This window comes from Varroa jacobsoni, unplaced genomic scaffold (assembly GCF_002532875.2).
Source record: "Varroa jacobsoni isolate VJ856 unplaced genomic scaffold, vjacob_1.0 contig00411, whole genome shotgun sequence".
NCBI lineage: Eukaryota > Metazoa > Arthropoda > Arachnida > Mesostigmata > Varroidae > Varroa > Varroa jacobsoni.
In genome coordinates this window covers 99,503-116,020 of record NW_019214460.1, presented here as the reverse complement: position 1 = coordinate 116,020, position 16,518 = coordinate 99,503, and the positions used below count along the sequence as shown (strand labels likewise).

Below are 16,518 nucleotides of genomic sequence, written 5' to 3'. Positions count from 1 at the left end.
ACGACGCTATTACGTATCCATACCCATTTATAAGGTAATTGCAAGACCACGAACGTCCATGCTGCTAAACAGCGTATTATTCATGCTTAGCTCAGGCTGTACTCAGATCCGAAACTGGCTGTTTTTCTTACCACATACAATAATCACTCATGGATGTTACATAATTTATTTATTCAATCAGTACTTTAGTAGTATTGCATTCGCTGAAGATCGTTGACCACCTATGTAGTTTACCTGCACGCTGTGCTAAATTATCTTTCGTTTAAAACATTGTTTGTCAAGCATATTTTCCCCGAAGTAATCACCCCTTAGTGAATTCGTTATGTCTTATTCAGGTTCGTTGACTAAACAGCGGTGTATGCCGTATGTATTTGAACGGCTGAATGGTACCGGGTATCCGTTCTGGTTTAAACAGGAGGCAGTGTCGTGCCGCGCATCGCACTGCTAATAGCCTTTGAGAGTGTGTTATAAGCAACATTGAAGATCTCTGCTGATGCATGCTTTTCGGCCTGGTCGTGGAGGTTCTTCTTGCGTTCGTCGTTGAGTCCGAGGTCTTCATAATCGAGTTTGAACTTCATCCTGCATTGGATGGACATACAACGAAACAAATCATTTTAGTCAATGTTTGGTTGGCGGTAGGCATGGGTTACGTCAATAGCGTGTAGTCCACCCACTCCAAGGAGCAGAAACTATATTATTATCTTATCGAATCATAAATATCGTTGGCGCTACCTAAAATTAACCAAACTTGTTGGAACAAGTCGTAATCAATGACAGCTCCTTTTTAAACTCACTTTTCGATGTAGAACGTCCGAAGAGAGACGGCCCGGTTGGGGAAAGCAGATGCCTCGAAGAGCGCGCTCGTGTCTTTCAGCTGCACCTTAAGGGGTAGCTCCTTGATATTACCTGATAGGGTATGACCTTTCACCGAAAGCTTCCACTCAGCGTACACCGAGTTGATGTCGATACGGCAAGAAAGCTGCTCAACGAGATCAAGAGAAACAACAAAGAAAAGAAAAACGTAGACGGCAACGTTGTCCGTTATCGCTGTCCTATCTCAGATGTACTTGAACTTAAGCCCAGATATAGACAAACACACGCAGACGCCCACAGATGCACGAATATAAAAAGACCAACGCTCAAAAAAAGATTGGATGTGCATAAATAACAAGATGCGATGCTGCGTCTAACCAGGCGTACTAATAGCCGAGGCAATATTCAATGACGGTTGAAATAAGCTTTACGGTAATTTCATTGAACGAATTAGAGGCTCATCAGAGCAAAGTCATCAGACGAGCTTGACATATACTTACGGTGATATTTCCGCCGATCCATGCTGTTGGCGAGCAATCGCCCGACCGCTTCATGTCGGTTAATCCCCGGACGTACCCATTGGTAAAGTTACCCTTGATATCGCGATTTGTGAGGCCAGTACTCTTTATCTTCTCCAATGTCCAGTCGGGAATCGAAACACCATTGAGATTGTAAGCATGTGCTTCCCCCTTTAATTTCGAGCCGAATAGGTCGTCAACAAAATGGTTTGATTGGGCGATTGTACCAGCGTTAGCTGGAATGAATATATGCAACAAAATGTTGACCGAGCAGTTAGTAAATCAAAGGTAAATATGCGTTCAATGGCCGATACTTAAAGAAGAAAAAACGCAAAAATCTCTCCTTACTAAACGCAAGTCTTGAATGTAGGAGACAGTATTATTATTATCGTATGCTAGTAGTGAATATTACTATGCAACGATCTAGTTCGCCCCGCTAGACATTCCAAATCATCAGTTCTATCAGATTTCTCTCTCCAGGCAATACTTCCGTTTAGTTTTTCCTCATTTCACGGAAATATATCTATGTCGTCTCTTTTTCGTAGACTCATGTTCTGCGCAGGAGGTTCTCAACCTCTTGGTACTCTTCCTTTATTCATTCCTCTAATGCAAAGCACGCTTTACTTTAAATCCTTACTGCCAAAATTTCCAAGACTATGGCTCATTTTCGCTTTCATTACGTGGCAAAAGTGAAGAGTCCTTTTATTTTCAAGTTTGTTCTACAGCTTTATCGATACTTTATTTTACGTTCTGCTTTAGTTGAAAAACACCAGAAATCTCTTAATCGACCATACACCAAACGTCCCATTTTTATTTTCCAGCAAAATCCTCTTGTCGATTGTCAGTAAATCTCTAGCCGAGTTATACTCGTTTGGCCTGCGTCGAAAAGCTAGACACGTCTAAATCCTTTCCCTTGACGCACGTGTATCTACATGCAAACGCTTTTTTTGGATCGAACCTATATTTGCGTTTGGTGTTACAGTTACAGTTGCATATACTCACCATAGAGACAAATATTTTTTTTATATGTATTTTGTTACCAAAATCATCATATGTCGTCCACAGTTGTTTTATGGTTCTGCGAGATTTGGCCTCTCTTCGCACGCTAGTCCTGTTCGTGTATGTCTTTACCACTACATACGAGAAGCGTATGCGACGTCTTTATGCATTGATATTTAGATATTTGTATCCATCCATACACTATACAGGGTTTTTGTTGGATTCTTAGTTTTTTTTTTTGTTTGCGACAGTATTTCTGTATTTTTCTTCTAAATATCGATTGATTTCATTTTGCTGTATTTCTATTCGCGTCTCAAATATGCTGTAGTTTATTGATGCGTTCGACTAACAAAGCCATATTGTCGACACGAAGCTTTAATGAAGACCTTTAATTCTAGGTTTTCAGCTTGCTTGAGATGCCTGCCCATACACACACACACCCAATTCGCGCAATATGCAAACGAATTTTGTTTGCGAACGGACGGACAGAGTGGTAGAGTTCCATGCGATTTCCGAGACGGCTGTGGAAACGATTCGTACAATCTGCTTAAAAGAGAATGAATGAAGAGTTCACGGGATCGAACATAAATGCAAGGCTACGTACGCGGTAGTACAAGAATACACCAGGTACTCCATCATTTTAAACGTATCCGACTCACTGGCTGGATGAGGCACTGAGCCGGAAAGCGTGTCACGCATTTCTTTTCGTAATCGTCTTCATGCATGCCTGCTATACATATCATGGTTGTGAGACATTTTACGAATGTGCGCGCACAAGTGTGGCGCCATATTTCGAATTCCGCTTGTTGAATGAAACTTTGTTAACACAGACAAGTAATATAAACTGGCAAACTTCCACTGAGAACGTTAAGTGCAACATATAGTCTAAAGAATAGTTTCGGAGCGATGCTGCTGTTATTGAAGGTGGCACTGGCCGATGGCGAGGCAGATATTAAACAGCAGATAGGCTGCAGGTGAGAGACATTCAGGTCATGGCGTATAACAACACCTCCGATCGCTGCTCCTCTATGTGCCTACGCACGCTACGAAAGTAAAAGTGACACTTACTCATCCGGTCTACTAGAAACACCTTTGCCTTAGCTGCGCTAGTTATCATTAAACAACATTCATATTAGCCCTTCATTACTATCATGACATTAGTTGATACATTTCTGTATTGCTGTTGGTCAACCTGTACTAGGCGGATTAGATAAAAAGAAAATGTTAATTATATCGCCAATGTATGCGTTTGAAAACTGTTCCATACAGCTAGATCTACAGACTTGATAAGTACTAGGCGATATGCCGATTCAATAAAAACCGATCCTGTCTAATATCCACTAAAAAGTTAAGTTAAAAGCTAAAAATATCAGGAAACACAATCGATTCGACATCATCATCTAATATTACCACATATCGTGCTGTAAGCTTCACTAACCTCCAGTATTATAGTTATTGACAATACGACTTCTACATGTCTGCTATTAAACGAACAAAGGTTATGCCTTATCTATTTACCAATATCCTCAGGTTCTTGTAATTTTGCAAGATTTACACAGAATATGTTTAGAACGGAATATGTAAGTTTTGAATTAGTGAATGTGGGACGTCGCGCGATTTCAATAGCATACGGTAAAGATCGGTCGGTGATGCGACCACGATAAAGGAATACAAGACTGGACGATAGGGAAACATCATCTATACGAGCTGACATAATAATCATTTTCATCTATGCATTTACAATGCATAGATTGAAACCCCCCTTCGAAACATCAATATAGCGAGACAACAGAAAAAAATGCACACTGTGTAGACATTCTGGCGAAATGTGCCGTGGAAGAGGCAAGCCCTACTGGTTGGCCGTAAATTGAGGACACAACGGAATACGAAACGTCGAAGGTGTGCGCGTTGTAGACGTCCAGGTGGCGCTTATGATGCTAATGTTAACAATTAATATAGTTCCTGATTAGTCATATTCGAGGCATACAAATTAGATGGGATCGCTTTATCGAGATAAGGTTAGCAGGCAAATGACGCAGTTCCTCAATCTGGTTTCCAGGCAGATTAAAATGCTAATGGTGTCATGCTCCAATTAGGTAGTCAAACGGAGCTGCGCACAGCCATCTACAGAGTCTTGCAGTCGCAGGATTTAATGAAGTTTATACGAAACACCTTTACCTTAGCTAAGCGTCAATACACAATAAGGATAGTTTTGACATTTCCAAGTACGACGAACACTTATCCTTTGCTGGTCAATTAGTTACAATGTTTTCTTTGCTACAGTTGACTTAAAAACAATCCCCAATAGATACTAAAATGTAAAGCTTTATTTAAAACTTTAGCATATATGAAACACTCGAACATTATTTTTTCAATTTCGGTCTCAGTAAAAAAAAATCTACTTTAGAACCTCAATCTAACCCTTTCACTTAATACTTAAGGTACATAGAAAACTATTCAGAAAATATAACGGTACCAACATGATTTTTCGTAGCCAGTGTTTTTATGTGAGTAGAAGGTTTTCCAGTGCTTAAAGTTTATTCTGAACATGAGTTTGAGAGCGTAAGTTGTCAAAATTTCGAGCGCAAACTTCTACTTGTATGGGCTCCATACGTGTGTGTAGACACTTTCTAATTAGTAGCTACTTTTAGACTCGAAGAAGACAACATGAAGAAGAGCGTAAAGCTAACTATAATAGATGCAATTGTAATGGAAAAGAATTGTTACTGTAGGCCAAGAATGTTGCTTACTTTAGTCTACCGCTGCACTCGTTTATCAGATAAACTATAATTGTTTTGTTAAACTAGAGAATATACGTTTCTCTACATCGATACAGTGCAGACAGAATAAGCGCTATATTTAGTAGTAAATGATTTTTAAAAACATTTATTCTGAGCCGTTCTTTTTGACACCTTAAAGTTAATCCCAAAGCAAAGCTGCGCACATACTGAAATGAAAATCAACGATCTAAACGGCCACCTGTGATAAATCTCTCCTATCACCACAGGCAACATACAAGCAAACAAACAAACGATATCACACACTCTATTGATATTTACATGGCATAAATCTATCGAATTTGCTACTCACCAAGCGTGCAAGACCCCAACGCGAAAGCTAAAACGAACCACATTTTTATACGCGTCTTTTCGATCAACTGATGTAGTATAAGTACAACGCTATCGTTTTATAGCACCACACACACAAAGCAGCGATTCCACTCGCTTTTTTCGGGAGAGGGCTCATCCATGCGAGCGGAGGCAGCGTCAGATTCTTTGACAAGGCTCCATACCACAGCCAACTCATGGTATACGCACGGTCTACCACCAGTCACAGGTTGCATTTCTAAACGTTTACATATGTATTCATACATACAAACATATACGTGCACAACTTCTTTCGTAAGACAACTACACAAAGAGAAAGAACACCTAAATCCCCCTTGCAAAATCTCGAGCAAAGATACCGGCAACGATTGGAATTGGATTTTTTTTTTGTCTAGAACGAGTGACAGAAGCAACATTACAGACGAGTGATTCCGGATCGGAGATCAACGGGGCATCGTCTGTTTAGTTAGTCACTGTCGATGAGCACCCTTCGGAAGAATGACGAGGGTCATTGAGTTTGGCGGCATGCTGAGCCTCAGCAAAAAACAATGCTGCAATATTGCTGATATTCGTGTGCGATAAGCGTCACACAAGATAAGTATGAGAAGGCAAGACAATGCCACAACAGTTAAAAGCCAGCAAAAACATCTAAGCTAAACCATGAGAACAACGTCGAGCGAACTGCGGTAAGCCTGTGGTGTTGGTGCAGGAGGAAGCTGAAGTCAGGCTCCACAGTAAAAAAGCGACTGGCACACTGGGCCACACAATGATAAGCATCAAACATATGATCTGGCGTCTTTTATACAGTATGACGATAAAAAGCATATAAAATGTTTTGAGATGTATAGGTTTGTTTATATGATGGCAAAACGACTCAAACAGCGACCGGATACACACACACACACACACACACACAAGGCCCAAAAATCACGTCGTAAGTTCAGTGTAGCTTCGCCACTCTGTCGGCGGCGGTGCAGGATCGTCGGTCGGCGACATACCTCGAATGGGTGACTACGACGACCGCCGAACCGTTGAGTTGTTGAAAAAGTATCACGCGCGTAATAAGATTGCCAGGGAAGTTGCTTCAGAATGATCATGACATTATGGAACAGATATGAGTATGTGGTATGTTATTTAGGCTTTGTCCATTTATTCTTGGTACTGCTCACGATTGCTCGTCGAAAGTCGTGTAGACAGTGGCGCGTTTGATAGAAGCTGCTATCTGCGTCCGGTTGAATGTTCTTTGTTGGCTGATGAATGGAAGGTGCTCAGGGCCCTCGTGGTTAGCTTCTATACGCTCCATTGTTTTCTTTTGGTTATTTTCTTTTTTCTTGCATTGCGTATTAATATTCCATTTTTATTTTGTCTGTTCGGCCAGCATCTTTGTTACAAACTTTGATGCTGTTCACCTATCATGGCCTATAGAATATAGGTAGAGAAATTTAGCCTGCTATTACGTGTTTTCCGCAAGTTGTCGCACCTATTGTGTTGTTGGAATGATTAAACGTAATGACCATTTGTTAGTGCAGCCAGCAACTCTTGCCGCCTGTAAACAACGAGCGCAATGGGCGGCAAGATTTCTATCCTAAAATTAGCTAAAGTAGAGTGAACACCAGCTCTTAGAATAGGAAGACTGCATAGATACGCATGGCTTGATTCTCGTTCCGTGGTCAGGAACTTTAAACTTGGTTTCCCATTCTTACAGTTTTTCTAAAATATATTTGAGACAAGACTATTTTCTGCGACGAGCTATGCAGGTTGGTCACTATACTCTGATTATGTATAAATGCAGTGTTTGTCAAAACAAAGACAACAATCTTCTAATTGATCCTGACGTCTGGGTCATATGTATAGATTTGTCGAACAAAACTTTTGGTTTAAGGATCCGCTTGCCAGTCTGTAGGGTAGATTGCAGCAAGTATATTTGTTCACCCTTGAGCATTATATATGGGGCCGGCTTCAAGGGTGAACATTGCATTTGCCTACGTTATCTAAAACAGTACACCTTACTTATATCCTGCCTCACGTTGTAAGCAGATATGTCACCAGAAACTTGCTTTTTCTATGACAGCGTCTATATGAAGTTCATCGTAGTGAAAAAAAGTCGCCGATGCACTGGGTGTGTGCGATTTGTAATTTTCAGACGTTACGCGGCTCAGAAATGCCAAGCGATACCAGACCCCTATACTAATCAGTACACGCTATCAATACGGACACTATAATTCATTGTAGTAATGGCAAAGAGAGCATCTTGAAAATAACAAGTGTGTACGTAAAATCGATCGCTGATTTTGTATGTGACAGCCAATGATTCGTTTCGAATGGATGGGAATTTCCGCGTCCAACAGGAACGTCATCTATGCCAAAATGATTTCTACAATGTGATCCACGTTTGACTCCGAACCAGCTATAGCCTAGTGATTAGGTCTTCGATATTGTGATGAAAGCGTCCTAGTTTCGGTCGCTGCAATAGAAAAGCTGTTGATGTCCCGCTCGCTCGAATTAAATTCACACTGTGAGGTTCGCCTTTGCCCTTATAAGTCAATGTGTGATTTCATAATAATTGCGAAAATGTAGAAAATCTCTCTGTCCAAACTCAAAGATGAATGCGTAGATGGATCCGTATATAGATCGCTGACGCTCACGTACAAAGTGGATAGCCAGCGTTTTGGACCTCTGTCAAAGGAGCCGTATGTTATAAAACACTTAGTCATACCTAGCTCCTCGAGGCTGACAGCGATAACATGTCATGGAAGTGGCAAAATGTGTAATGGGATGGTAACAATGTACTTGGTATATAGTAACACGAATAAACGCATAATAACACAAATAGCTCAATAGCAATTGTTATATTGTATTGCAAAGTTACGCTTGGCCCTACTGTTCCAACATTACGATGCTACACTATCCTTAGGATTGCTTCGACACGTATAATCGCCATGATTATTATCTGATCATGGTAAAAGTCGACCGATCGTATCCCGTGCTGTGAATACGGAAAATTAAAAACCTTTAGCCATGTTATACATATACATGAATAACTTAAATGATCCCATACAACACCAGAATCGTTATTGATTGTTTCAATGCCACCTAGCGGCCTTTGCTTCATAACTTGGTAGAACACAATATAGTTGGCTAGAAGAAATAAATGGCCGGGCCTATATGTGATGAATGAATGAATGAATTAAATTCGCGTATGTTTCATAGTTTAGAAAATCACGCCCGAAATAACCACTATTTGTATACGTATAGTGGACGAAAATTCTACTGACGACGTTCGTATCAACTCCGTGTGAAGAACTACGATAGAAATAATAACAATACGAAAATTAGAATATAGCTTCATATAATGAGCCTGTCCTAAAGTGCTAATTGGCCTTTCACTAGCTATTTAAAAAGCGGTGAAAATGTTTACGCAGACAGTTTCCAAAATCGAACCGATTAAGGTTAACGTAGTTTAAGATTATCGGGAAATATGTCGGGAAGATTATCGGCTTTGACACTTCAAACAAAAACGCACATTTATTATCATTTAAGTTAGGAAGAGACTCATCCACCTCCCAAGATTGACCCCGCCGTAAGAGTGTGGGTCTTACCTATACAAGCGATGTGAACTAGAAATGGGCTATATCTTCCTTAAGAGGCTTTTCACGCGTACAAGCCTAATAAAGATGAATCAGTATTTCCGGGTTCAAAATAGCTTTAGGTCTTGGCAGGGCGGAAATGCTGCATCTGAAAGACTACAATAAATATACAACCAAGGGAATGGAAATAAACCTGAAATCAACGTATCAATATTTACATGAGGTCATTCACCATATGGTTCAGAGAATGTAGAAACTAGGATTAGGGAATATGATTCCTAATGCAAAGACGTAATAAGGTTAGGCCTTGCTCCGAGACGGTTCCTCATCACCATTCTTTCAGCTATTTAACTCCAACAACAGTGAATGGAACAATGGCCCCAAGCCTATTTGAGTTACGAACTTGGGCTGGTAGCAAGAAGACTATATGTTACCCTACGCTTTGATAGGAATAGCATGTCAAAGCAGCATCGTTACTTTATAACTGAGCATTAATGACTGCTGATAAATATAAAAATGTTTTTATTTGAATAGGTATAATGTTAAAGGACGGGTCAAACTAAAAACAGAGGAGTCCATGTTTATTAACTCGATTTTGAACACCTTCATAGTCAAACAAGAAAAATAGTCAAACTATTATATCACGTTAATAAATTCCTTTACTTGGAATAATTTAGAAATAAAGCTACGATATGAATTTACACCGAATGTGCCTAAAATTCTCACATAATAGGTAATCTTAGCTGATCGCCACATAGTAAGTAAGGTATAGTTAACGCGTGCTGTTCTATTTTTGTCTTTAGCACGTAAAAGAAGTACGACGCCTATCCGCTATAATAATGTCATATAAATTGTTACAACCGGTGACATTGATCGCTAGAAATGGGCCGTTGCGAAGCATGCGCCCTCTTATCGTAACTTCCGGAACGGTAAACCATCTCTGATAAACATACTGATGATGACGTAATACGACGTACCGATGATATATAAGATAACAAACGAGAACAATGAAAGTTAGATATGTACAACGGTAAATAGAAACAAAGACGACAAACTAGAGTCTGTCAGCAGCCTCCTTCTGTGATATTTGTATTGTTATTTTGTCATTAAAAGGTGACAAGCAGCCCTGTACTGTTATGGTAATAGCAAAACGTAGATGCAATTCGATCGCTACGGCCAACATAGTAGCTACCACAAAGGGAGTAATTTCGACATCGTAATTATTACTTAGAACGTTTCTACTTTTCTTCAAATGTTTGTTATAGTCCTTCTTGATACCGATATTAAACTTGTAGATGAACCAGTGCGTGTTTCGCTGGTGTCTAACACTGGTCAAAATAACGACAAGTCTTTGACCTGTTATTAGAACCTGTGAGATTTCTCGCTCATGCAAATTTTGGCTTCATATTGACAATTTATATTGTCGCTGAGAACTGTTTGTCTGTTATCAATTGATGCGGCTGAAATCAAACGTCCAACTTAGGTAAGGACTCTTCCTCGAGATCTGTTGTCGAACGGCTTGATGCTATCGGCCATGGCTGATCCGTTGTTGTCTACTTTAATTCAATTGTTTTAGATATGGGACGTGAGATTGAGTACAGAAAGCTTATTTTGATCAGAATACACTTAATATCTTCTATGCAATAGGCCGTCGAATTCTCTAAACAGAATTTATTACTAGACGGATGCTAGGCAAACAGCTTGTTAAGGTTAACCCTTTAGTAATAATTGTTGTCCTCGAAATTAGTAAATACTCGATCTGCATTGGTTGGCCACTGCGATTGTCATACTTAGTAACGTTTGATTTTATAAGCACAAATGTAGATTGTGTTTTTGACTTCCTTTCACCTCCTCTGGTTTTCCTTCGACTTTTCTCGATTTCTATAACTCAGAATCCTTCCACGAAGGTGACTTTAATGGTTGAAAATAACCAAATCCTCCAAAGTATAAATCCTTCCCTTCCATTCGTATCAAACGCACGTGCTATAGTTGACTACTCCTATCTCGACTACTTGTTATACAGGAATAGATAAATTAGCAAAAAAAATGACCGCTTCTCGGATTCTCGATGGTACGCGACTGTGTCGAAAGATATCACTTTATTATCGTTGAGATTCAAAGCTCGTTCGCTGGATGACATCAAATGAAGGAGCAAAGTTTGAGCTTTGCGCAAATACTTCTAACTGTCTCAGCTATAATACATAGTTCTTTATCAGTAAATTTCGCAAAGGTGCCAGTAGCCTTCGTCAATGAGCACGCATTGTCTCCAATGGTGCAATTTCGGCAATTACAGTTTTCCTCGCGTGATACCTGCCATCTAATTTTGCATCGCACATTTCAATCTCAATAGATAATACGAATGTGGGCGCATATTGGTCCAGCTGGGAAAAGTACTTCCTTTATTAAATTCTGTTACTCCCCCAATAACTAACGACACATCGTGTGTATACGAGGCGATATAGACTGTAGAATAGACAAGAACGAAAATATCAAAAGGCTCCTCTTTGGCGGAAAAAAAGCGGGAGAAACCGAACAAGCTGGATATCTCGCCGATGCTCAAGGTCGCCGCTATATCACCGCTCTTTTTTGTTTCACTATGCTTCATGATATTGGTATAAAATAAAAATTAGAAAGCAGGAGGTGGCTGTTTTTTTTTTTTTCGTTGTTTGAATGTACGAATACTATTCTTTCTGTCCGTCACCACCAAAGCTGTGACACCTGCGTATAATATGGCTTACCGGTCAATTAGGTCGGCACGTTTTATATGCGGCTCTTTCTTTTTCAATGTATATATCTGCCTATCCTGAGGCGTCCCGCCGGCATGGCAGGGCAGGGCAGGTAGTCTAGAGCAGTATACCTAAATCAATAGCTGGAAGAATGCATGTTCATAATTGACCTTCAGAGCTCTCTTCCTATTGCCATACGGATGCACAGATGTACGCGGATAGCGTCAATATGGCCATGCGCATTATATTGCAAAGAACAGTAGAGCTCTGGAAACGCGCCCAAGCAGTCAATTGGAGACGCGTCGTAATTTGGTCAGAGTTTTATTTTACTATTTTAGCGTCTGTGGTACAATTTATATTATATGAGAGTTATATATATATAGTACCATACCACCAATAATAATCAGTAAAAGGATAAATAAATATTTTAGGTTCAGATGGCGTTTGTTAACCTGCGCTTTTTTTTTGCGCGCCTAAATACCGCCGTCCTCAATGGTGTTATTACTCTTAAAGCCAACCCAGAATAGTTCTTATTATACTTGTGTATAGCCAATTACTTTTACTGTAATAATTTGCAGTAGCTTTATTAATTTTTTCATAGTTACTTCAAAATTTACTAGTTCGCCGATTTGAGCCTCTCTTAGCGCCGACCCATGCTCGCCTTTTAGGTCTAAAGTAGACTGGTTATCGTAAAAATAATGCAGTTAGCAAAATCGAAACGTTACTGCCTGTATCCCTCCGTAACTATTGGTGAGCAAAAATTATTCTTCGGGGGCTCAGTACTACCCGCTGTCAAATCTAGGAATTGTCAGCCTTTCTGGTGTTTCGATAGACCACACTATACAGCCGCGCATAGATGCTCTACGGGCACTGACGCATCTATCCGCCAAGTGTAGATGGGTGGGTGTAACGCTTTCATGCATCATTGAATATGGTGCACGGAAGCGTAGCGAGACGCTCGCTCTAAGCACCATTCTTGACTCATATCGTTCTTTAACTAGATCTCTGAGAAAAACATTGTCTTTAAAAAATTATCACCACTGCACTTTATGCATATAATTCAACGATACTTTGCAGACCTTTGTTTGTCACTGACTTTTTGCGTAAGCGTCGAATAGGAGCGAAATGATAACCAGTAAACAAATAGTTGCTAACATACTGCATTGAAACGACGTAGCAGCTTTAACCGAGTTAGTTTTAGCTAGAAAAAGTCATTTGAGGTCTCGTAAAATCGATCTGGCATACATTTGCAGACAAGATATGGGATAATTCGTTGTGTACAGATGGGCAGATTAATAAACTTCAGGAAATTTCGAAATGCACATACTATAAGCACGTCGATATGGTATAAGCATGTGTCTGAGCAGAAAAACCAAAACTTTTTAGTAAAAGTTCATTTCAACTTTCCGTTAATTGACGACGCGTTTCATACGGATTGTATTGGCAGGCGTTTTTATTAATTTTCACCCCTTTGATTGTACGCACGGGTTGTACAGCCAATACTACAAGTGAGACAGATTAGTTACATTGCATATAATTAAACCGGTGGCAGTTTCACATTATTTTGTCTAAGGGCAGAATTGAGGGCATCAAGAAATTTTCCAGTAAGAGCATTAAATATAAGTGGATGGACGCCTTTTTCAACTTCCTCCTTGAATTTCGACTGGCGTTCCTCATTGAAACCAATATCGGGCATTTCGACCAGCGTGCGAAGCCTGAAAACCACAGAGAACCAAGCCCGCTGTGATTAGCATTATATGCTGCATGGTTACCCTTCAAATCCTTCGCCTAATCGCTTGTTCGGGTTTTTCTACTTTTTGTTCCGCTTCACGCCAATTCTTTTTCTTTGATTCTCCTTATTAAAGCAGCTCTACACGTACTGTACCGCGAAATGTCCTTTCAGAAAGCAACGCATTGTACGTAAGGCACAAAATTAATTGCATATTTGAAGCTCGCATATCTATATTGTATTGGTGCCATTTAGTATTTAGGCTACGCACTTGTCAATGTGGAAAGTCTTCACCGCGGGATGCTGGTTCTGCTCTTCCTGGATCTCGAAGTTGACGAAGGTGTCAATAATTTTTACTTTTACCCCAACCTCTTTCACCTGACCGACGATGTTAAATCCCTTCACAAAAGAAGTGTACGTGGCTTCTGTGTTACTTACATCGAGTGGGCAGGTAAGCTACAATAAAACGAACAGTTTACACATCGGATTAGGTGCTAGAAAGATCCTCATTAAGTCGCCGTAAAGATAGGAACCGTGAAGGAGTTGCCTTGAATCGCGCAGAAATAGCTTGCTAACCGTTAACTCGTTAGACTTCAGCTCCCCAACTTCAAACGCTATTCTTCAATGCAGATTATAAGTAATCTAAAGCTTTGCGACTAGTCTGAATACCAGCGCTCCCTGAACTTAATCAAGCCATGGTGCATTTCATAGCTTGTAGACACCGCCAGATGGTGTTTCGAAAAATAAATGAGGGCAAAGTAGGCAAACAATAAGTAAGTAAAAGGTTCAATAGCGCTACGGGACTAATTATTAGAAGTAGTAAAATGTTTAACTATTAAATATTGATAGATGCAGTGGTGTAATCTAATGGTAGAGTTTGAATCGAACACTTACAGTAACTTTATTTTCAACATAAACAGTCGGGTTGCAGCCAGCCTTGCGGCGCAGCATGGTGAGCCCCTTAAGCATGCCATTGGTAAAGTTCGCTTTGATGTCTCGGTGTGTCGGGAGAATACCAAGTTCCAACTCTTTCTTGATTTTAAATTTAAAATCATCTAAGGGTACTCCGTCAAGCTGAAAGCGATAAGCCTCTTGCCGCAATCGTTGACCAAGTAACTCGTCTATGAAGCGATTTGCATCCTCCTGGGTGCTTGCGAAGGCTGGAATGATTCGAACGGCCATACAAGAAAATTACGAGTATATCATCACCGTTTACTCATTCCGCACTCGTATATTTAGCCTTGATCAGCACAAATGTGCGTATCGTATATACCGACGGTTTGATTGCAACAAGAAGATAATTTTACAATATCAATTATAGACGTAATTTTTTCAGAGAGTACTCACCCGAATGGGCCAGCAACGTTACAAGAATCACTCGTGCTTGTGTGAAGTGCTTCATGGCTTGAATGATTCTGGTCGAAGTGATGCTGTAACGAGTAGCTTAGATACCATTTTACTAGCTAGCGGGTGCCGCTCGTTTGCCAGTGATGCCGCGAGGGTCGCAGGCTCTCCCCTTGCCGGAGTAAGCGCAATACTCATGCAAGGAGGTGCCTTGAATGGAAGACGTGGCATTGTGAAAAAGAATAGCGTTCACTTAACCGAAACACAAACAGTAAAATCTCCGTGACATTCATCTCAATGTAATAAAGATCGGGATCGCCATTTTGGAATTAATGTGTTGTTGCGTCATGCCGTGGTGAGTATGGAAGGTATACATTGTAGCAGGATACTGCGGGACCAATAAACACGTAGTCTTTCACCCCGTTCTCAAGTTCGACAGGGATCCAGCAGACCTGGCATTGCTCTCGTGGGGGTACATATATGTATTAGTGGTTCTCCTTTGCATCCATTCCTTGAAGTAACTTGCCAACATTTATAAGGTTGTCCATCTCAAGCAAAACTTTGCTGACTGTAACATGTTACATGCGGTTAAAATGACATTATGAGATTAGCTTTCAAAGTACGAGTTTTCAGGACTTACAGGTAAACGGCCCTTTTTTCAACTTAGTTTTTGTATCTTACCTGATGCTATCACAAGTCCGTGTCAACATATCAAGTTCTGATCGCGACAAAAGAGAGCAAGAACAAAGGTAACCGAACCTATTATTGAACATACTGCCACTGGGCCAATACGTTTTGACGACCTAATAAACCCACCAATTCTAGTAACTGTTATGTCTCTATTAGAATTCTGCTTGATGCAGCGCCTGTGATGCAAAACTTGTAACATTGTATTTTTTAAATTAAATTGGATAGGTAATCGATCGTTCTTCGTGTCTCATCTCAGTACATATCTTCGCAAAAATCTCGTTTAAATATGCATAAGAATCAAGTATGATTTGAGAGTTGTGTGATGAATCTCGGGACGGATGTGATAGTTTATTGTACCGTAGAAGACTATATATGGACAATGTGACATCGGTATGTACACGGCTACCTCCTTGTAAACGATGCAAATTCGAAGTTCTAAGCCTTCAGATATATAATATAAAAGCTTTATTAATTCCAGATCCAATAAGTGGAGTAGGTTCGTTGCTGTGATCTTCTTACCAGCTGGTTTCGCTGCCAACTTCCCTGTCCACTTCTATTCCCCACAACATCACATCTGTTATCCGTGTTGTCCTCCTACGTCCTCCTTCGCTTACAGGCTGTGAAATAATAAAGCTGCAAAACTCCATTTGGCGGTCGTAGTTACTTTTTATCTAGCCTTAAAATTCAAGTACGCCTATGTATGATGATTATGATTATATTTTAGTCTAATTAGTGTTCGAGTTTCCTCGCTTTTGTTATCAATATGTACGATCGCATAAAATAATAATGAACTTTATTTGGTGCAGAGGTACTGCGTCCGTGACAAGGAGAAACGGATAGTAAATGATAATTAAACAGCTAACCAGAATAAAGTGAATCCAATGGTGGGAAACTTGTTGTTTCCGGAACCGTAACTAGGTAAAACCTATTGTGTATTTAGCATAACCACATTTACAAAACAAGAACCTCGTTTTTTATTGAGGTTTGGTGGCACTTAATCGGTAC

General features: G+C 40.1%; 2 protein-coding genes and 1 long non-coding RNA gene across 3 annotated transcripts; 1 reads left to right on the top strand and 2 right to left on the bottom strand.

Moving 5' to 3' along the window:
- Positions 1–154: 154 nt before the first annotated feature.
- LOC111271170 (salivary anticoagulant protein P23) lies at positions 155–5,564 on the bottom strand. The gene is made up of 4 exons (XM_022851791.2): positions 5,421–5,564; positions 1,314–1,567; positions 795–979; positions 155–579 (listed from the first exon to the last, which is right to left on the bottom strand). The coding sequence occupies exons 1-4, from the start codon at positions 5,461–5,463 to the stop codon at positions 408–410; spliced, it is 654 nt and encodes a 217-aa protein (XP_022707526.1). The 5' UTR covers positions 5,464–5,564; the 3' UTR covers positions 155–407.
- A 7,610-nt stretch (positions 5,565–13,174) lies between these two features.
- On the bottom strand, positions 13,175–14,972 carry LOC111271168 (salivary anticoagulant protein P23). Its single transcript, XM_022851776.2, has 4 exons — positions 14,827–14,972; positions 14,374–14,639; positions 13,751–13,935; positions 13,175–13,465 (listed from the first exon to the last, which is right to left on the bottom strand). The coding sequence occupies exons 1-4, from the start codon at positions 14,879–14,881 to the stop codon at positions 13,288–13,290; spliced, it is 684 nt and encodes a 227-aa protein (XP_022707511.1). The 5' UTR covers positions 14,882–14,972; the 3' UTR covers positions 13,175–13,287.
- An 87-nt stretch (positions 14,973–15,059) lies between these two features.
- Positions 15,060–16,159, top strand: LOC111271173 (uncharacterized). The gene is made up of 2 exons (XR_015315229.1): positions 15,060–15,903; positions 15,992–16,159. It is a non-coding gene; the product is annotated as an uncharacterized LOC111271173 (long non-coding RNA).
- Positions 16,160–16,518: the final 359 nt, after the last annotated feature.

Coding starts and splice junctions, on each gene's coding strand:
- LOC111271170 (XM_022851791.2), bottom strand. CDS start 5,463: ATGTGGTTCGTTTTAGCTTTCGCGTTGGGGTCTTGCACGCTTG. Junction 1,568..5,420: donor GTTGGGGTCTTGCACGCTTG/GTGAGTAGCAAA, acceptor TATTCATTCCAG/CTAACGCTGGTACAATCGCC. Junction 980..1,313: donor GGATCGGCGGAAATATCACC/GTAAGTATATGT, acceptor CTCGTTGAGCAG/CTTTCTTGCCGTATCGACAT.
- LOC111271168 (XM_022851776.2), bottom strand. CDS start 14,881: ATGAAGCACTTCACACAAGCACGAGTGATTCTTGTAACGTTGCTGGCC. Junction 14,640..14,826: donor AACGTTGCTGGCCCATTCGG/GTGAGTACTCTC, acceptor GAATCATTCCAG/CCTTCGCAAGCACCCAGGAG. Junction 13,936..14,373: donor ATGTTGAAAATAAAGTTACT/GTAAGTGTTCGA, acceptor GTTTTATTGTAG/CTTACCTGCCCACTCGATGT.